Consider the following 22,713-nt stretch of genomic DNA (forward strand, 5'->3'; position numbering starts at 1 on the left):
TGTGTTATGTGCTTTAACCTATGTTTTTACGGTCCATAAGATTCAACGTATGTCTTTGCTAATTATTACTTATATTATGTTTAAAAATTGGTGTCACTCCTTTGATTAGATTCCTGTATGAGTGACACCATCCTAAATAAATCATTACCTTATTATTATAAATAATTTTATGCTCATAACTACCATTATATTATTAGTTAATATAATTATTTTTTCATTGTAAACACACTTATTATCTAGTCATACTAAGTACTCGGATTTTGAGGCGGTCTATTTAGTATGACTAGATTGCATTTGACTTTAGATAAAAACTCTCTTCCACAAAGCAGGATCGTTTCTAACTGCTTGATCTCACAGTTGAATCGCCTCTTGATCCTAAATTAAAAAAAGCATTTAAGAATTGTGGTATGTTTTTAATATTTGCAGATATTAATTGATATGTTTTTAGAATATGCGGATATGTTTTTAGAATCTACAGATATTAAATGATATGTTTTTTAATATTTGCAGGTTTTTCATTAAACAAGAATGTGTACCAAACTCACCCGATTATAATCTTCTTCTTCAGAGGCCGTTGAAAAATTTGAAGAGGAAGATGGCTTTCTTGGACTCTCGGGTTCATCAACGTTATTGATAGCATGGTCCGTCTAAAAAATAAAAGTTTTTACAATTTTGGAATTAAATTATGAATATAAGATTGAGAATAAAAAAATAAAGCTGTTAACTTATACCTTGACTACTTGGTCGGACGTAGAGTTATTAGATGCCTTTTTTTTAAAACTTTATCGAAGCCACACTCTTTCAATGTTCGTTTGTTCTTGTATTCTTATACAACTTTTTTCTGCCTTGGGACCCTGAATCATGCTTTCTACCTTGGGACCCTGAATCATGCTTTCGAAAACTGGAAATGACATTTATACTCTAAGATGTGTGTTACTTAAATAAAAAATTTTAAATAAAAAAGTTTTTCATTTGATTTGAAATCGAAATGAATTTTTTATATAGAATTTAATTCTCAAAAGAATTAAAGAGAGTGCTAGGTAAAATGTACCCAGTGCCCTCCTTTCCACCTGGGCGGCCCGGGCTTTACTTTGAAACTGCTTATATTTTATAATTAAATTTCAAACTTTATTAAAGTAGAATTTGGCGTAGAATGAACTTTATTAAAGTAGAATGGACTAAGAATGTTTAGAAACACTTTATTTTTAGAGCGTTTTTCGATTTTAGATAACGGGTCACATGAAAAGGTGTCGTTTACAACGGTTTCTATTTTATGTCAAATTACTAGAAAGTGTGGTTTAAAAAAAACTAAATAAGGAATAATTTAGACTGAAACCATGTAGAAAAAAAGTTCTCTTACGCCCTTAACATTTTAAAAGCCTAAAGCGTTAACGTTTTTATCAGAACAGCATTGAAGCTTTCGCCTCATTTTTGCGCTTAATTAAAAACTTGTTTTGGAAATTCAGAGTATGGCTTAAAGGTAAATAACTTTTTACGATTTCACAAATGGAACAAAAAAATGGCTGAGAAACAAGAAGTAAAAAAAAAAGAAAAAGAATCCCGAAAAAGAATAGGAGCAGGAAGGTACATCTACTAGAAATCAGTAAATATAATAGTAAATCAGTAAATATAAATAATAGACTAAAATATATTTAAAAAATTTTAGTTACGTAAATTAAAAAAGTTTCAAAGTTAAACAAGTTTAAATCTATGAATATTTAAAAATTGCTTTTTAATTATTATTAAATTGATTATATTATGCATAGCTTATCTAAAAGTTATTAATTTTATACAATTGCAAGCAAATTTAAAAGAAAAGTTGAAATAAAAATAAAACTAATTGTAAATTGATGACTTTAAAATTTTTGTATGACTTAATAACGTTAAAATGTGAATTAAATTGTGACTTAAAATCTTTAAATTAATTATCATATTATAGGTATGTGTGTAACACATACCTATAATATGATAATTAATTTAAAGATTAATTATCATATTATAGGTATGTGTGTAATTTCAAACTAATAATATCTTTGATTTTTACTAATTTTTTAAAGAGGCTGAGTTAGTATTATAATTTGAAAATTTCATAAAAAAAGTAACAATCCTGCAAAAAGTTATGCCCATTAAGTAACACAATTTGATTACAACATTAAATTGCTTAATAAAACTGTGACCAATTTTAAAATGTCACATTTGGGTAAAGGTAGTTTTGTTATGAAATTTTGTAGTTGTTTGTGCTACTTTTGCTTTATAATGAATTTTATTTACAAAACTTAAACTTAAAAAGCCTCAACACTACTTCAAAATCAATTTTATATCTGAATAACGACAAAGTTTTTTAGATAAGTTCAATATTAGCAAAGATAAATGCAAAAAAGAACAACACAGAAATAAAGTTTAACTATTCTATTTTTTATAAAGTAAATGTTCATATAAAATTTTCAAAAGTAGCAAGATAAAAAAAATATCCTTACAACACATATGCCAGGCAAGCTATGATAAAATAGTCACATACTTTAATTGTTGCCGTGAATCAACTGATACGCACCTACCTACACATTATCTTTGTTTTTGTTATTAATATTATATATTTAAATAGTTGTTGTTGTTATTATTTATTTAATAACTATTAAAACCAACAATCTGATAGCTGATATGTTAATGCTTAAAGCATTAACATAACAGCTATCAGAGCAGGTTTACTAGTATTTGAATCATTATTTTGAAATGCGTTATCACAATTTTTTTTTCAAATATTTTTTCAAATTGAAAATAATACTTTATATCTTTTGTGTTATTGTTCAACCAGTATCACTTACTTCAGTTATAAGTAAAGTAATGGAACGTATCTTAAAAACTACATTTATGTAGCACTTAAAAAATAACAATCTCTTGACTAAGGAACAACATGGATTTTCTGAAAAGAAAAACTGTTGTACAAACCTTATAGAATTTATGGATCTAATAACTCAAGCAATGGAAGATAATTTACCAGTAGATATCATTTTCCTAGATATGAAAAAAAGCTTTCGATTCCGTGCCTCACAACAGATTGTGTCTTAAACTAAAAAGTTATGGATATAACAAAAAAGCAGTTAGATGGTGCAAAAATTTCGTAAGTAACAGGGTGCAACGTGTCGTCTGCAATGGCAGATTTTTAAATTGGTCTCCAGTTACAAGTGGAGTACCGCAAGGGTCTGTCTTGGGTCCGTTTATGTTTATTGTTTATATAAACGACTTACCAAATGAGTTATCAACGAACTGTAAAATGTATGCTGATGATATTAAACTAATTAACATAATTAGATCATCTTCTGATATAGAAAAGACTCAAACAGATCTAAACAAATTAATGACATGGTCACAATTATGACTATTAAAATTTAATGTCAGCAAATGTAAACGCATGCATATAGGTAGCAAAAATACTAGGCATATATACACAATGTATGATTCAGTGCTAAATAGAGTTGAATTACCAGAAACAAAAATTGAAAATGATTTAGGAATTATGATTTCAAACGACTTAAAATGGTCCAGTCAAGTTAATTATGCGTCTGGTAAAGCTAATAAAATGTTAGGTATAATAAAACACTCATTTAAAAACTTAGACATAAACGCATCTAAATTATTGTACACCTCTTGTAAGACCGCATCTAGACTACGCAAATTCAGTGTGGTGTCCTTACTTAGAACAAGATAAAAAAAAAATTGAATCGATACAATGTAAAGCAACACGAACAAAATGTCTTCAAGGGAAAAACTATGAAAGTAGACTAACCTACTTTAAATTAACGACTCTTGAAAAAAGACGCTAACGTAATGACTTAATCCAACTTTTCAAAATAGTAAAAAAAATAGATAACTTAACATTGGAATACCCACCAGATTTAATAACTTCAAATGCGAGAGGTCACAACATGAGGTTTCATAGACAATTAATTAAAAATCCAAAGAGGTACTATTTCTTAACAAACCGTGTCATTAACAGCTGGAATAATTTAGATCAAAACATTGTAGATTCTAAAACACTTAATCAATTTAAATCAAAGTTGGACTTATTTTTAACATAAATTGGCTGTTAAAGCCTAGATTACCTAGGCTCTGTACATTGTCATTGTACATGTACACAGTTATTAATAAATAAATAAAAAAAAAAAATAGTTGTTGTTGTTATTATTTATTTAATAACTATTAAAACCAACAATCTGATAGCTGATATGTTAATGCTTAAAGCATCAACATAACAGCTATCAGAGCAGATTTATTAGTATTTGAATCATTATTTTGAAATGCGTTATCACAATTTTTTTTTCAAATATTTTTTCAAATTGAAAATATCACTTTTATATCTTTTGTGTTATTCACCTCCCAAGCTTGAGAAGGCCACGTTTTTTTTTGTTTTGTTAATTTACCTCCCCAAGGCCAAGAAGGCCACTACATACGAGGAGGCTACTTAATTGTGGTTATAACCCTCTCTCAACTCTATAACTCCAAAACACGAACCTTGACGAACAAGGCCGCTGCTTGGAGAAACAAGTTGGTCAAGCAAGCTACCATATCGTGGTTACAACCCTCTTCTAACTCTTTTAATCCAAAATACGAACCTTTATAAACAAGGCTGCTGCGCAGAAAAACAGGTTTGTTCATTTGAATTTCAAGTTCAAATTTGAAGTTCTATTGAAACTTCAGTTATTTCCTCACATTTTCCAGCCATCTTTTTCCTATTTCTCATTGACATTTTTAATTATAAAAAGTATTACTTTTAAATCTAAAATAAATTAATACATATAGGTTTAAAATGATTTTTTTTTTCTTTTGCAGTTTTGAAAATTATGTTTAAAAATCTTTTTTTGTTATAAATTGTTGAATAACATTATATTAAATATATTTTAAATAAAGTTAAAGTAGAAAGTTATACTAATTTTCAATATTACTAAACAAACAAAAAAAATTTGAACAGATACGAATTAAAAATAACCCTCCAAAAAAAAAATTATTTTAAATTTAAAAAACAAATTAAAATTAAACCCAAAATTACCCAAAAAAACCCGCTGAGTTTTTTTTTAAAAAACCCGGATTTTTTCCAACCCTGTTGGCAAACATCAGCTATATCTATTTTTTAAATCAAAAAAGAGTCATTAAAAAAGTACAAAACTTAAAATGAAACAATAAAATGAGTTTAGAATTTAGAAAACAAATAAGACTTTTTAAGAATTTTTTTTTTCGATTATCTTTTTTAGATGATTAAGGTTCTAGAGCTACCCCTATAAGTTTTAGCTTTATAAATGTTATATTCTAGATTTTTAATCTAGTTTTTAAATATTTTAAGTGTTTTTATTTTTGATAGAAAGATGAATAAAAAAATAAATTCAAAACAAGAAGAGATTATAAAATATGTGTATGAATTTTATTTAAATTACAGAAATATTGATAAAATGTTCACTTATGACCACTTTTAAACTTTAAATTTAAACAAGAGATTTAAACAAGAGCAAAAATACTTTATAAATGATTTTTCCTTTTTGTTTTACCTTTTACCTCAAAAGAGATATATGTCTTTAAATCCAGTTTTGTTTTTAGTTGTCACCTGTGAGCATGTAAAATGACGTTCCATATTGTTACTGCATCTTGTATAACTGAATGTAAGGATAAATGTAGCTGTTGCTGAAGTTCATAGAAGTCAAAAAATTATGAAAATGTGTTTTTCTAGTTTTTGCTATAAAATTAAACATGATTTTTTGCTGTTTAAAAGCTTGCTAGTTATATAAAGCTAAAGAATATAAATAACAAAACTTAGATTTTAAATTAAAGGTGATATTTTCCAATGATTTTTTAAAATCATTTTTTAATTTGAATTTCATGCTATATTTTGCTATATGATGCTCTTATATCCAAAAATATTGTTGGCTTAGCATAGGAACAGCCACAAATAATCATATAGACTAATTCAAAGTAGCATATGTTGGGCATTAAATTGCACAGTTCATGTTATTAACATTTTATTTGACGCTCTAACTGATTTATCCAGCCATAAAAAAAATAATCAAAGAATCAAATAATGGAAAATTAAAGAATCCTGATATCTTTATACCTGTGTGACATCATTTTTTTAAGACCAAGCACCACTGTCATTGTTCTAATCTCTAAGTTAATCCAGTGTGCTATTGTGATGTAGTGAATCAAGTGTGTTGTTATAATGCAGTGAATCCTATATGCTTTTATGATACAGTAAATCTTGTGTGCTGTTAATGGATGAAAGCATAGTCTTTTTTGATTCATTGTCTATTTATCAGCGATTAACTCAAAAAAATGTGCCTTCTAAAAGGCATCGTATATCTAGGTTATTTAACCTAGATATACAATGTATATCTAGGTTATTTAACCTAGATATACAAAGAGTTCTAAAAATAACAATTGCTGTTTTTAAAACTCTTGGTTAACTTAAAATCCATTTCATATGCTTGTTAAAGATATTTTAAAATTTTTTCATAATTTTTATTTGTTAATTTTATTCTAAATTAATGGTTGTTTTAGAATACAAAGAGAGCTTGGAGAACTATCTCTTGATCCTCCTCCTAATTGCAGGTCTCTATTATGATTGGTAATTTAAATTTACTGAAATTCTTTTCTGTTGATAAAATTTTTGCTGTTATATAATTTAGTGCTGCTCCAAAGGGAGACAATTTATATGAATGGCTGGCTACAATAATGGGGCCACAAGGCTCCCCATATGCTGGAGGAATATTTTTTTTGGATATCACATTTCCACAAGATTATCCCTTCAAGCCTCCAAAGGTATTTATCTATAAAAAAAATAATTTTTATTAAGAATAACTCTTAACTAATAAATCTTATTTCTTCTATGATAACCATTCTAGGGTAAGATAAAATGCTTATTCTAATTTTGCTTTTTCTATGACAACTAAGATGAAACTAAGTTCACAAGTGTTTAAGCTTATTCTACGTCAGTGTTAAATTTGTTTCAGTATTTTTATCATGGTTTTTTAAATCTTTATTTAAACAATATTTGTATCCTTTGTTTACTTTCCTAAATTAATTCATAATAAAAAAAATTAATTAAAGTAAACCAATATTTATGTAAATATTAATATCACATCATTTTATTTCAAATTATAGATTATAAATTTACAAAAAGTTTTGAACACTATGAAAAAATCAGTGAATTTCAAAATCTATTTAAAATCTGTAATTAGTGTAAATAACTGTATTATATATAAACTATTGTTGTGTTGCGACAGAAGGAACGTTGTGGGTGTGTCATTTATTACATTGTATATAACGTTTATAATGTTTATTATACCCTCGGGGGTATTTGCAAATGTATATATATTGAGTAAAGATATTTACAAAGCGTGTGAGAAAAACAAATATAGAATTAATATTACAAGCTATTTCGGTATTGAGTATCGTGATAAAGTTTGCAGATTTGGTGTCGCAATATGATGGTTCGGGTGAATTTTCAGAATGGATACAGAAATTGGAACTGATAGCAAAACTTCAAAAAGTTGACGAGTTGCATGTGGTGCTTCCCTTATTGCTCTCTGGCGGAGCGTTTGCTGTTTATCAAGGTCTTAGTGATGAAATAAAAGAAGACTACAACGAAGTGAAAATTGCACTGACTACTGCCTTATCTGCTTCTCCGCTAACAGCATATGAAGAATTTGTAAATCGCCGTCTTGAAGAAAACGAGTCTGTTGACGTATATCTCGCAGAATTAACGAGGCTGAGCAAGCTAATATCATCTCACGTAAGCGAAGAGTGGATAAGGTGCGCATTCATTCTCGGGTTACCTGACGAAGCAAGAAAACAGCTGCAAACCGCATGCTCAATATCAACATTGTCGCTGTACCAGATCGCTGAAAAATCAAGAAGTTTGGTAATTTTATGTCGTAAAGAATCATGTTTTGTTAGTTGCGTGAATCCTGTTGCCATCAGTCCAAGTCAGGTTCCTCAAGGATGCGGAAAAAAGACCATAACTTGCTACCGTTGCGGCGAGGATGGACATATCAGTCGAAATTGTAGCGAAGAAATTGACAAAAAGAGGTGCTTTGTGTGTGGAATGGACAATCACCTGGCCCTGCACTGCTATAATAAGTGTTCGAACTCAAAAAACATGGAAGAGAAGCCACCCGTTATTGTGCGAGCGGCTTCCCACAAAATTTAAAACCGCCAACTCTCTGCGTATATGTTAATGGAAAAAAAATAAAAGCATTGTTGGATACTGGATGCTCCAAATTCATTTTAAGTCGGGAAATTGTAAACGCAAAAAATGTCAAACTCGCAAGAGAAAAGGTTGTTATGATGAATGGAAACTCAATTGAAATAAAACACCAGATTGTTGTTAATCTTTCTATAAATGATACCACCATCGATTTGGAATGCCTGGTGGCAGACATTGTTCCCAAATATCAAATGCTACTTGGTATGGACGCAATATGACTGCTTGGAGTTGTCCAAGTCGGGAGAGACGGCGAAACCATAAACTTCAATGTGGAACAACTAACTATCGGTGCTACTGCTGTTTCTCAAGAAAAAACGAGTGAAGTATCCTCGTCTACTATTCTAAAGCTGATTTATAAAGACTAGCAGAATTCAAAAATGGCAGTTAGAGCGTGTCTTGGAAATGGCTGATGGAACCACCAACTTTAACTAACAAAATTCCAAACTATCGTATCTCTGAGGACGTTAAAAGTGAGTACGCAATGGAAATAAGTGAATGGATAGCACAGGGATGGCTGAAACCATTTGAAGGGAGATGTAATGGCATCATTCCATTGATGACAGTAACTCAACGAAATAAGTTAAAAATACGTCTGGTGATGGACTACCGGGAGTTGAATCAATTTGTATCCAGTCATACTGCAGATGGCGATGTTTGCAGTACCAAACTTCGCAACTGGAGAAAGTTGGGAGAAAATCTTGAGATAATCGACTTAAAGAAAGCGTACCTGCAAATTCGTGTTGACGAAGCATTATGGAAATATCAAGTTGTGGAATATGAAGGGCAGCGTTACTGTCTAACAAGATTGGGTTTTGGTTTAAATGTGGCGCCCAGAATAATGATTAAAATCTTAAAAAAGGTATTATCCTTAGATAAATTTGTCGAGTCTGGGACGGATTCATTTATTGATGATATCATTGTCAATAATAACATAGTGTCAAGTTGGAGAGTTCAAGAACTCTTGAAAAAATATGGCTTGGATTCTAAGTTGCCAGAAAAACTTGTTGGTGGTCGTGTGCTTGGATTGCGAGTGTACAAACAATGCAACCAAGTCCGTTGGAAACATGACAACATACCCAAAGTTCCGGAAGGAAAAATGACACGTCGGCAAATCTTTTTTTGGTGCGGACAGCTGACCGGACATTTTCCAATAACAAATTGGCTGCGCCCTTCGTGCAGCTATCTCAAAAGAGTTTCGAGTAGTTGTGGATGGGACTCTTTGGTGAACGAATGAGTTGTTAAATTAGTAAGCAGTTTGAATAAAAGACTTACAAAGGAAGATCCCGTTCATGGGTCATGGAACGTCAAAAACATTTCTGAAGCAACATTGTGGTGCGATGCAAGCAGTTTAGCTGTTGGCATAGTTTTGGAAGTGGCTGGGGAAATAGTAGAAGACTGTTTGTGGCTGAGGAAACAAGATGATATGGCTCACATTAATCTTGCAGAGTTAGAAGCCGTGATAAAAAGAATTAATCTAGCAACAAAATGGGGATTCGAATGTATTAACATAAAGTGTGATTTGGCTACTGTTGTCGGTTGGTTGAGCTCCTTAATTATCGGTGCCAAACCCGTTAGAGTACACGGTCTTGATGAACCGCTTGTCCGTTGCCAGTTGTCGTTAATTGAAGACCTGTGAAGGACCTTGTGAATGACCTTGTGAAGGATCTTGTGAAGGAGTGAAGACCTTGTGAAGGAGTGAAGATGAAGACCTGTGAAGGACGTTGTGAAAGACCTTGTGAAGGAGTGCAATATAAAATTAAAACTTTTCCTGGTAAAGTCAGCAGAAAACAAAGCCGATGCTCTTACGAGGGTACCACAGAACTGGCTGCATTCAAACCATTCTGCAATGACAGCAAACATTGTACCGCCTGATGTGAAGTCGTTTCATAATCTTCATCACTTTGGAGTCAATCGAACACTTTATTTGATGAAACAGACATATCCGAAGAAGAAAGTTTGCAGAAAAGATGTTGAATCAGTCGTGAAAAGTTGCAAAAGATGTTTATCGGTGGATCCTGCGCCAATTAGATGGGAAGAAGGAAATCTTGAAGTTGGAAAGAGCTGGCATCGTTTGGCTATTGACATAACCCACTACAAATCAGAGATTTATTTGTCTATTATTGACTGTGGAAAAAGGAGCAAGTTTGCAATTTGGAGAAGGCTACAGAACGAGAAAGAAACAACAGTGTGCTTCCATTTAGAAGAAATATTCCGAAAAAGAGGACCTCTGTGGCAAGTTCTACTTGACAACAGCAAGACTTTTTGCTCAAAACTCGTTGATGAATTATGCGCAGAATGGGGAGTGTCCATCCTGTTTCGTTGCGCTTACAGGCCATCTGGAAATGAAATTGTTGAACGTCATCATCGCACAATCAAGTGCATGGCAGCCAGAAGTGGCAAAGACCCGTTAAAAATGGTATATTGGTATAACATAGCTCCCAGAAAAAATGTCGAGGAAACATCACTCCCCTACAAAGCTATATTTTCCTACGAGTGGAAAGCACACACAATTTCTGCCAAAACTAACGTGGAAGTTCTCCACAACTATACACAAGGACAAGAAGTATTTGTAAAACCACCTGACTCAAAATGCATGAGCGAATGGAACAGAGGAAGAGCCTCAGATGAAGGACGAGGAGTTTTGGTAGAAATCAATGGATTGCCGAGACACATGTCGGACGTCTGTCCTGCTCCCATTGTAGCTGACTTGTCTATCAGAGAATCGGAAGAACCCATTGCGGATAACCTAAATCTCCGAAGATCGACGCGAGTGCCGAGGTTTCCGAATAAGTATGCGGACTTTGTGATCTAGAGATCAAGGGGTGTTGTAATTAGTGTAAAAAACTGTATTATATATAAACTATTGTTGTGTTGCGACAGAAGGAACGTTGTGGGTGTGTCATTTATTACATTGTATATAACGTTTATAATGTTTATTATACCCTCGGGGGTATTTGCAAATGTATATATATTGAGTAAAGATATTTACAAAGCGTGTGAGAAAAACAAATATAGAATTAATATTACAAAATCTGAGGCTTATCAGATTTTAATTTGGTCCAATTCAAAATCAGATAAACAAAATCTGATAAGCCTCCTCCAAAAATAATAAAATATTTAAAAAAACTACATAAGTCTCACAGGCAGCAATCTTAGCTTGAATTAAAACATTTAATGGGCTTTCATTCAGAATTTTTATAATATCCAATGACCTTCAAAAACCATTGAAAGCATTAAATTTTAGTGCTTTTAACCTCCAAAATCTGCCATAAGTTATTTAAAAATAAATTAAATAAAAAAGATTATTGCTTTTACTGAGGGACTTCTTTAAGGAAACAGAAATATAAAAACATGAATCTTAACTCTAAGTTAAAGTTGGAATTAATGACTTTTTCCGAATCAATGGTAGTTTACCTGCAAAAAAATATGTCGCTGTTTTATTTGCCAATGCATTATTAGTACCAACTGGTCAGCAGTTGTGTTTGGCCTGTATTATTCAACTTGCAGTTGTAGATGTTCTATATAAAGTAAAAATAACTGTTGATAGATCTGCTTGAATAAATCAATTGACATTGATTCATATTCTGCTTCCAAAAAAAAACCAAATAAATAAAAAATAAATTATGTTAAACCGCCTCCATTAAAAAATAAGATACTACAGAATTAAATATATCTCCTAATTTGGTTAAAAATATTGGTTAATTGTAAATTCCAAAATAGATGGAATAGCCTAATAGTAATGATTGAACATTTAAAAAAATCAAAATCATGCATTTAAAAATCATATATTGATTTAAAGCTAAGTATAAGTTTTAGAGATATTTTAAAACAGTTTTAACTCAGCACTTTTGTTGGTAAAAATAGCTTTTGTGTTGGTAAAATTATTAAAATTTATTAAAATTAGCCTTTGAGTCACAAGGATGATAACTTCTTTGGATACAACAAGCTTATGTTTGATAGGCTAAGTAAAATTAAGTCATCACCGAAAATTATTATTCAATTAAGTGTCATCCTTTTTCTGTGACTGTTCCTAAGTGCTCCAAAAACACTTGTTCATCTAGTTTTTTTCCTCGAACATCAGTTCTTTGGAATTCGCTTCCTTCATCTTGCTTTCCTGATTCATATAATTTGCAATCTTTTAAGTCGCCCGTCAATCACTATCTTGCTCTACAATCTTCATCTTTTCTCTTTCAGTAACTTCCAACTTTAATTAGTGGCTGCTTGCAGCCTTGTTGGGAGTGAAGATGTTTAAAAAAAAAAAAAAAAAATGACGATGATATAAAAAGTACAAAAAAAAAAAATTTAAAATTTTTAATGCTAAATCTAAATCGAGTATTATTAATTCGTTGTTGGGGCATTTTCTGCTGCTATTGTAATTTTAACCAAATGATGGACAACACTACACTACATATTTTCTGTTTTTTAAAAGAATGAATGAATGAATGAATAATAGATAAAAGTTTAACTTTTATCTATTATTCATCCAAGTATCCATCAAAAGAATTAACGCAAAAAAAATCTATTTGCAAAAATTTTTTTTTTTTTGAAAAGCAATAAAACATCAGATGTGATGATCATCAGATGATCATCATTAGGTATGATGAACCATGTTTTTTCCAATTTTTTGCTTTTTGATATAGTGTACTATTAAAAATTTAAGTATAAATAAATTTTTCATCCAAATGGTTTTTTAAATTGATGTTTTTATTCAACTTTTTTGTTTGAATTGTTTTGCAAATGGTTTTTTAAATTGATGTTTTTATTCAACTTTTTCGTTTGAATTGTTTTGCAATATAAAGTGAGAAAATAAAATTTGGTTTAATAAATCAAATTATTTTCGGCAAGTTTAAATATATGTTTAAATTATTTTTTTTTGAAAAAAATTTCTTTAAGCAAAAGTAAAATAATTTGTTTTTTTTTATTTTAAATTTTTTATAATTTTATAATTTTTTGGTTTAATGCTTGCAATAATAATAGGTTTAATATTTGCAATAGTAAGTTTCTACTTTTAAAACTATTATAAAAAATAATTAACTTTTCAAAATGCTTACTATTTAAATAAAACTTTTTTGTTTTAATTTTAAATTTCAATTGCAAAATTATATAAAAAAAGATTATTTTAGAAGATTAACATTTTTTTTGTTCAAGATTTCTATTGTAAAAAAATACCAAAAAACTTGGGTATTTTTTACAATATGTTTGATCTTGATATCGCTTTAAATAAAATGAAAATTCAAAAAAATGGTATTATGTTTTTCAAATTCTGTTTTAGATTTCTTGTTAAAAGCATTTTTAGTTAAATGCTTGTTATGTGTTAACAACATATAAGATATAAATATAAACATTTGTATGGCCAACTTTTGTGAGTCTTTGAGTATATTAAGTATATTTAATAGTTAAGTAACATAACTGTAGTAACTTAACTGGTTGTTTTGATTTAGTTTATAGGTAAATTTACTGTGATTTACTTTATCCATTAAGTAAATCAAACAAAGTATAACTTTAAAATACTATTGCCTTCCAAGCAGAGATTTAAATTGATTTATATTCAAAAGCACTTTATGTTGAATGAATTTCTCTGTGCAAGAGAGCAAATGATCATACTTCTATTAATAAGACCAATTTAGCTTGATGTACTTTATTTTTCTTAATGACAAAAAAAAAAAAAAAAAAATTTTTAAACATATTGAATTTAACAAAATCATAGCATACAATTTATAAACTAGTTAATCATTTCTTATCTTTTTTTTTTTTAATGTTAATTCACTTCCCCCAGGCTGAGAAGGCCACTACAGACCAGTAGGCTACTTAATTGTGGTTATAACCCTCTCTTAACTCTATAACTCCGAAACACAAACCTTGACAAACAAGGCCGCTGTGCAGAGAAACAAATTGAGCGCAGTACTACCAGGGACAAGGTAGGGATTGAACTCAGAACCTCTCACTTATGAAGCAAGTGCTCTACCACTACACTACCAACCCTCGGAATTAGGGTCGGTATTCGGCAATGTCTACCTAACTGCCGACCTTAAAGTGTTTGAGGTCGGCAAAAAGTTGCAGACTTTGTTTCTATGTTTTATAGTAAGACCTTTGTATCAAATAATTTTTGCCGACCTGATGCCGACCTCTAAAAGATTGAGGTTGGCAAATTATTACCGACCTCATTTTTCCTAATTCCGAGGGTTGCACTACTACCGCACTAATTGATGTTTATTCTGTGATCAATCAGAAAAATTAATAAGGTTAAAAAAACTTTTGTTAAAAAGCAATTTCAAAACAAAAAAATCATTGTTTTATAAATTTGTTATATAAAGTTTACTAAAAAAATTCTCTAAAATAATTTTGCTTACAGACTTGAATATGGTTTATCTGGCAATGCATATATATAGAATTTTAAGTGCATTGAGCACTTTTGTATATTAGCACTTTTATAATAGGACAAAAAAATTGTATTCATGTGTATTGATGTAACTTTGTAACATAACACAAGTAAAACAAACATTAAAAAGCAACTTAAGTTTGATAAAAAGAATTTTCTTTTCTTTAACATAGTTTAGGTATTTTAAAAGTAAAAAAAAAATTGTAAAATGAAGCGTTTTAAGTTTTTTAAAAAAAGTTAAGTTTAATAATATAAATTTATGTTTATTAATATATAATAATACTGTTTCCTGTTTATTAAAGCTCCTTGTTCAATACCCTAATTCCATTGAAAAATATATATATTCAAATAATTACTATAATTATGTTTAATTAAATTTTTATATTTGTTGTGATCAGGGATGCGGAGTCCCAAAAAGAACTCCGGATTTGAAAGTCATAAAAAGATTACTTTATCATAGTTTTTGGTATCCAGGAACTCTAAAAATATAAATAAGTTTATGGACTACCTATAGGAAAAAAATTAAGACTTTTAGGTTAGAGGAACAATTGTTTTTTGAGCCGGGAGTCCTTGGGTATAATGGCGGCAAGGACTCCGGGACTCCAGAACTCCTGACTTAAAAATAATAAGTTTCAAGTCATTTAATCTGATGAATTTTTTTATTATAGCAGATAGTAAGTCAACAAACATGTTTAGAGCTTCTGGACACTACAGACTTGGAAAAGGTAGAGATATAAAGCCGGAGTCCTTTTGGGACTCCGCATCCCTGGTTGCGACACTTATTTAAATTTGTAAATATATTTCAATGTTTCAATAAAAAAATTTTAGGTTATTTTTAAAACTAGAATATATCACTGCAACATTAATAGTCAGGTATGATTTTCAAATTTTGTTTTATTTTTGTTTTATGCTTGTTATTTTTTCCAACTTTCATTTTATCCTTATATATTTATTACCGTAGAGGTGTAAAAAAAATTAAATTTCAATTAAAAGTAATTTGTTGGTTAGAACTTTGTTTTAAGAATTATGTCAATCTTTTTATCTTGATCATTAATGTTGTTTATATTGTAGATAATGTATAATGATAATAATAATAACAATAATAATTATTATTATTATTATTATTATTATTATTATTATTATTATTATTATTATTATTATTATTATTGTTATTATTAATTACAGTTAAAATAAAAATAAGTTTATATAAAAGTGTATAAACTGTTATTTGTCATGAAGAGATTGTTATTCAAATTTTTGAAAATTTCATTATTTCAAATTTTTTTATGAAATTTACACCTCCAAAAAGGTTTATGGAAAAAAGGTTTTCATTCTCTCTGTTCTATAGTTATGATTATCTTTTTGACAATTTGTTGTTTTTTTCAAATAAAATTTTTTATTGAATTTAAAAAATTTTTGATGCAAAATTAAACTCTTTCAAAAAATTTTCAAAGCTTGAAATCTTTAAAACAATATAAATAAAACCATGTAAATAATCTCTATTACAAGATGGGGAAAACCATATAAATAAAACTATGTAAATTATCTTTATTATAAAATAGGAAAACAGCAAAAATGATTTTGGGATCTTCTAGTTGCTGAGTTATCTAAATTTTAACTTTTTTATTAAAACAAGATTTCAGAACTCAAAATCTGCCATAAAGAATACATTATAAATCTTATAATATTTTTAGAACTTATCATATCTTTAAAGCGATTTAACATTTAAATGTCTAAAGTTTTATTCTACTTGAAATAAAGAAGTCAAAAGTCATAAACCCTGAAAGAAAATTTAAAATAGGCATAATCATCTAAATAAGTTTGAACAAATAAATCTCAATAACAATAACAACATCAATGGCAAAAAGTAAAAAATATTTTTTCACACAATAATTAAGTTTAGTAATCTTTTTTTGCTTTTCTAATTGTTTTTTATTTTTTTAAATTTAATGATATTTTTTCAAACTTGTTCATGTTTTAACTGCGTAATCCGGTTCCCAGCTGTTATGTCCAGTAATTACATACAATGTGTTAGTGAGTTTCTCAAGCAGTTCGTGAGTGACAATTGCAAGAATAAAAAAACAACAGCACTTAATTTTTTATACTTATTATAACTTATTATATCTAGTTGTTATAACTGCTTTTAGTTCTTATTTAACTTGGAAACAATTTGACCAAGGCTGTGCAACAACCTTGGTCAACCTGTTTCCAAGTTAAAAGTTGCAAATAAAATCAAGTTAAAAAATATTTAGTTGCCTCCTTGAATGTACCAGCCCTCAACTGTAGTGGAACCAGGATGAGACGATTAAAGATGATCAACAGACAAGAGAGGAGGTGAATTAGGAGGATCAACAGACCGTTTATTTTGTTTTACAAAATATAACTTCTGGTCTGTTGATTTTTTGCAATTCTTATTGATTGAGTAGGTAATTGATATTAATTTTTTGAAATTATTTATAGAGTGACCAGTTGAAATTTTAATTAAAATTTTATCATTATAATTTCTAAAATAATTTGAAGCTAGCACTTGACAATAATTTGAAAACTTATTATTATATTATTATTATATTTATTATATTTTATCATAAGTTCTACAGAGTTTTTGACCAGAGCCTAAAGTTATTTATAAAGCAGTTTCATTGTTAATTAATTAAAAGCAGTTTCTTTGTTGAAAGGGTTATAAATAAAAAGAAAAGTAATCAATATTTTTTTATAATTAGTAAATGTGAAATATAAAAACCGTGGGCACAGCATAAATAAGTTAGCACAAAACACATAAACGAATAGATTACTAAACAACTTTTTTCTTCTTCAGTAAACTTTTAAATGACTTTTTTGCCAATCAGAATAGATTATTTTTATAAAAGACAGCAAATTGCCAAGAATAGACAGTCTTTAAGTTTTCAAATAACTTTAGAATGCTGAGAGATATTTTCAATGAAATTTTTTTCCATAATGGTGAACCTATACAAACTCTTCGTTGAAGACATACAAAGGCTCGAATTACTTAAAAATATTTTCCCCTTTTTTTATAATATTTTAAAAACTTTTTTAGGGTGTTATTTGTTTGGATGTTCTTAAAGATAAATGGTCTCCTGCCCTGACCATATCTACTGTTCTTATCTCTCTCATTGCTCTGCTTTCTGATTGTAATCCTGGTAACTATTTTTGATTATTACCTAAATGAATTTCAATTTATTTGAAACATTTTAAAATAAACTTTTTATTTCTTAGCTGATCCTTTAGTTGGAAATATTGCTCAGCAGTATATAACAGATAAGGAAACTCACGATCTTACAGCAAAAGAATGGACAAAGAGATATGCAACTTGATGTGGTTTAAAGTTATTTGTTTCTAATCATTTCAGATGTGTGTTTTTTTAAAACTTTTGTTTTGTCAATACATTGCTAATTATAGTCTAATTTTCTTTCTAAATATATAAGTAATCCTATTTGGTATAAATAAATACAACAGCACTAATAATTGTTATTCTTTTGAAATTTTTTTAATGCTTTAAGAGAATTTTAAACAAAAATTCTCCACTTTCGTTTAAATTAAACATTAAAAATAATGTCTTATATACATCAGCCCTTGGCAATGTCAACCTAACTACCCACCTTAAAGGCGACACTCGTCAATAAATGGAGACTTCAACATATAAGAAATGCCATAAATTGCCCAAGTGTCTTAGCAAAGATTTATATATATATCAGCCCTCGGAATTAAGGTCATTATTCAACAATGCCGACCTCTAACAGTTTAAGGTCAGCAATTTATTGTCGACCTCATTTTTCCTAATTGCGAGGTCTGATATGTATATATATATATATATATATATATATATATATATATATATATATATATATATATATATATATATATATATATATATATATATATATATATATATATATATATATATATATATATATATATGTATATATATATATATATATATATATATATGCTTTTTTAACATATTTCGAATAATAGCTTCCGATTATTTTTCTATGTAAAATAATGTCTAACTTCAAACAATACTAAACACTATTTTAACAAACAAAAGCAATATTTATCAAAATTTTACCTAGATTTTTGTATTTAGATATCTAACGTGTTTATTTTTATTGTATGCTGATCTGAACCCAATTCGTATCAGCTCGTTTGTTTTTAGTTTGCTCTTGCATTTTTGTTTATTTACTGCTGTGAAGGCTTCATATTAGATGATAGTACAGTTTACATAGATATTTCATAGATACTCTGTGTTTAATATTATTTTTTATTTTTTACTAAGAGCGAAACTTATTCTAATTTACGTTTTTTGTTTTTATTCTTTTGTATTATTATGTTTGTTATTTAAGTAATAAAATGGGTAAAATTCCACTACTGGAATGTAAAAGAATCATCGTCTTTCATAAAGAAGATTATTCTCAACGACAAATTATTCAAAAAACAAATTATTCAAGGACAGTCATTAGAGAAATTATAAAAAAATTTAAAAACATGAGATCTCTTGAGGAAAAAACTCGAAGTGGAAGACCTCCAAAGCTTACAAAATATGACATAAAGTATTTTAAAAATGTGTTTCTGCGAAATCGTAAAAAAACTTTCAGTGAACTAGCCCAAGACTTTCAGGCTGTGACTGGGACAAATGTTTCCTTATCTTGCATTCGATGACATTTGCTAAAAGCTGGGTTAAGAGGGTGTGTTGCAGCTCAAAAGCCTTTACTAAGTCGTGGCAATAAAGAAAAATGACATAAATATGCAAAACAGCATAGTAATTGGACGCAAGAAATGTTAAACCATGTACTATACACAGATAAATCAAAATTTGAATTGTTCGGTAGCAGAAGACGACAGTATGTAAGAAGAAGAGTAGGAGAGGCTTATCGTCCTGATTGTCTACATCCAATAATCAAGCCTGGGGTAAGTTCTGTTTTAGTTTGGGGTTGTATTTCATCATCTGGAGTAGGTGATTTCATCAGAATTGATGGCAAACTGACAGGAGAACAATATTTAGAAATTTTAAGACATTATGCATTACCATCTGGAATGAGACTAATTGGTCATTTCATTCTACAACAAGACAATGATCCCAAACTTTGTTCCCAAGTGGCCAAAAATATTTACAGGACATGTGTAAGGAGGGAGTTCTCGAAGTAATGAACTGGCCTGCTCAAAGTCCAGATTTGAACATTATTAAACATGTTTAGGATTATTTGGATAAAAAAAAAGGCTGAATATAACCCCAAAAATGTAGAAGAATGTTTTCGATTATTAAAAAGAGAGTGGGACAATATTCCACAAAATTTCATTACAAATTTATATGAATCAATTCCCAGATTCGCTTCTGTGATCAACGCAAAAGACGGACATACGAAGTATTAATTGTTTTTTCTTTTTGTATCATATTTTATTGAATTATTTCTAGATATTTTTGTTTGTAATATGTGTCTATAAACCTAATTTTTTTTTACTTCATAAGTCCTTCATATTTTTACGATAAAATCAAAAATAATTATAAACTTATGGTGGGCTAAAACTTATTCACAGTACTGTGTATATATATATATATATATATATATATATATATATATATATATATATATATATATATATATATATATATATATGTAAATTATGTTAGTGTAATTTACAAATAGAGTGCTCAATGTTCTTAAAGAACAGAGCAATAATAAATTAGTAAAAAACACTTATCTAACTTTTATCTTCGACTTGAAGTTTCACCATTGCTGGATCATCAGGAAGAGTTACTAAATCTCAAAAAAAATTCAATTTATAGAAAAAAATATTTTACAGGAAGTTATAAATTATTATAAAAAATTTTTAATTACTATATTTTTTTGTTAACGGGAAGTTACAGAAAGTAATTATGAAATAATTCTTTGGAATGGGGATAGTTTAATTTGGTCATTTGTTTTTATAATTTTTTAAGAGGTATTTATTTTCGTGCCTACATTTAGAAATTAATTCAGATTTTTTATTTAATAAATTTTCTTGATTTAAATGAGTAATTATTTCAAATTTTTCTTGCAAACATAGCATACATTTTTTGGAAATGTTATTATTGGCAGGGGCAGATTTTAGAATAGACCATTGTAAATTAAAATTTTTATTTTTTTCTTTTAAATCCCAAATATATTTTGACAGCATAGTCTCTTTTGAATATTTTTTGTGTTTAAACGTTTGTTTGTGGTTGGCATAACGTTTTTTCCATTCCGCCCTAGATGGTTTAGTTATTTATAAAAGATTAACCCGCGGGCTCTGCCCGCGGGTAAATTTTATAATTAATTAAGTCATTTTGTGGGCGCCGCAGCCCTACTGGAAATTGGATTAAGTAGTTACGTCCTATAAATACGTCTTATTATTATTTGAATGGACATGTCACTAGACATGTCATATAGATAAGCCGTATTAATAGGACTTACATGGGTGGATGGGTGGGAGATTGAGCGCCGCATTGTTCCTGCCATCAATCATCGCTAATTGGATTAATTGGATTATAATAATCCGTTATAAAAGTCAATGTAATGTTTTATATTTGTCATTATGGCTTTGAATCCTTATGTTTTATATTTGTCATTATGGCTTTGAATCCTTATGTTTTATATTTGTCATTATGGCTTTGAATCCTTATGTTTTATATTTGTCATTATGGCTTTGAATCCTTATGAGAACAGAGGTCGTAACACTGCTATTGCTATCGGTGGTGCTGCCGCTGGTAATCATTTATATGAAAACGCTGATTATTATATAGATCAATTATTAGGTGTTGGTGGTCGATATATTAATCGTGCTGCTGCTGATGCTGCTAGAAACATATTTAACGATAGAGAAAACGATAATCGAAATATTATTTCCCCTCCTGGCTCCAATATTGGTTCCGTTAGAGATCGTTCTCCTATTAGATCCCAACCTTCTAGTAATCAACAACAAGGTGTAGATCAAGTTGATGCACCTATGGCTGATGATATGGTATATAATGGTGCTGCAATTCGTAATGGTGTTGTTGCAGGTGGTAATAACAGTGCTGGTGGGGCGGGTGGACCTACCATTCCTCGATTTCATGATCCTCTTTACGATGATGAATCTGAAATTATTACATTTAAGACAGCCTTTCGTGTTATGACTAAATCTGAAAATGCAGATGAAGGTAAAGTTATTACATTGCCTTGGGAATTTCTGATTTTATGTCATTCTGACGAACACATAGCTAAAGTATATGATTGCGGTGCTTATGCTTGGGCACCTGTTTCTGCAGAGGTCTATATGAAAAATGTTAGAAATCATGCTGAAATACCTATTGGTGCTGGTGGCTTCTTACCTGTTGGTTTTAATCATATTCGATTAAGATATCTCAATCAAAATAGTTCTTCATTATTACCTAGAACAGTTCCTTTTACTACTACCGGTAATCTTACCAAATGGTTTAGTGCTACAGCTCAACACGAAGATAATATTGTTGAAGAATTGCCTAAGGAATCTTTTATTATGTGTTATGATGAAACTGGCGGTCAATTGGGTAATGCTGCTAATATTGTATCTACTAAAATGTGTGCTGCACATGGTTTATGGATTAAAAAAGAACTAAATAATGGTGAACAATTTCATTGGCATTACGAATATCCTATTGGTCCTAAATGTACTATTCGTGAATTAATGGAACAACCCTATTGTCTTTTAAAAAATACTTCTGGCAATAAATATCAATTTTTTGGAGCTCCGCGTATGGATTATATGTGTGGGTTTTTGCAAAATCGTGTTCCTACTCTAGGTAGTTTTGGTGATGGGTTTACTGCTGGTAATATATTAAATATTCCTAGTGTTTCTAAAGATTTGCTAACTACGCAGATGCTATTAACTCCTGATCAGTTCTTTACATCAAGTACTGATTATGACGATGGTAATCATAAAATTATTAATAATGTTAGTTTGGTAAAATCTAATTGGATTCCTTCTAATGGTATTCCGTATTATGATCCTAATCAACAAAAACCTATTTACATGCAATTAGAAGCATTTATGAATGGTGATAATATTCAGGCTTATCAAATTTATTATACGT

At 29.3% G+C, this 22,713-nt stretch overlaps 1 protein-coding gene across 1 annotated transcript; it reads left to right on the forward strand.

The window, feature by feature from the left end:
* The first annotated feature begins 1,429 nt into the window (after window positions 1–1,429).
* On the forward strand, window positions 1,430–18,043 carry LOC100203121 (ubiquitin-conjugating enzyme E2 E2). Its single transcript, XM_065798996.1, has 6 exons — window positions 1,430–1,584; window positions 6,541–6,591; window positions 6,669–6,801; window positions 15,456–15,500; window positions 17,683–17,785; window positions 17,862–18,043. Exons 1-6 carry the CDS (start codon window positions 1,520–1,522, stop codon window positions 17,957–17,959), a joined length of 495 nt encoding a protein of 164 aa, XP_065655068.1. The 5' UTR covers window positions 1,430–1,519; the 3' UTR covers window positions 17,960–18,043.
* The last annotated feature ends 4,670 nt before the right edge of the window (window positions 18,044–22,713 follow it).

This window comes from Hydra vulgaris, chromosome 06, assembly GCF_038396675.1.
Source record: "Hydra vulgaris chromosome 06, alternate assembly HydraT2T_AEP".
Lineage (NCBI taxonomy): Eukaryota > Metazoa > Cnidaria > Hydrozoa > Anthoathecata > Hydridae > Hydra > Hydra vulgaris.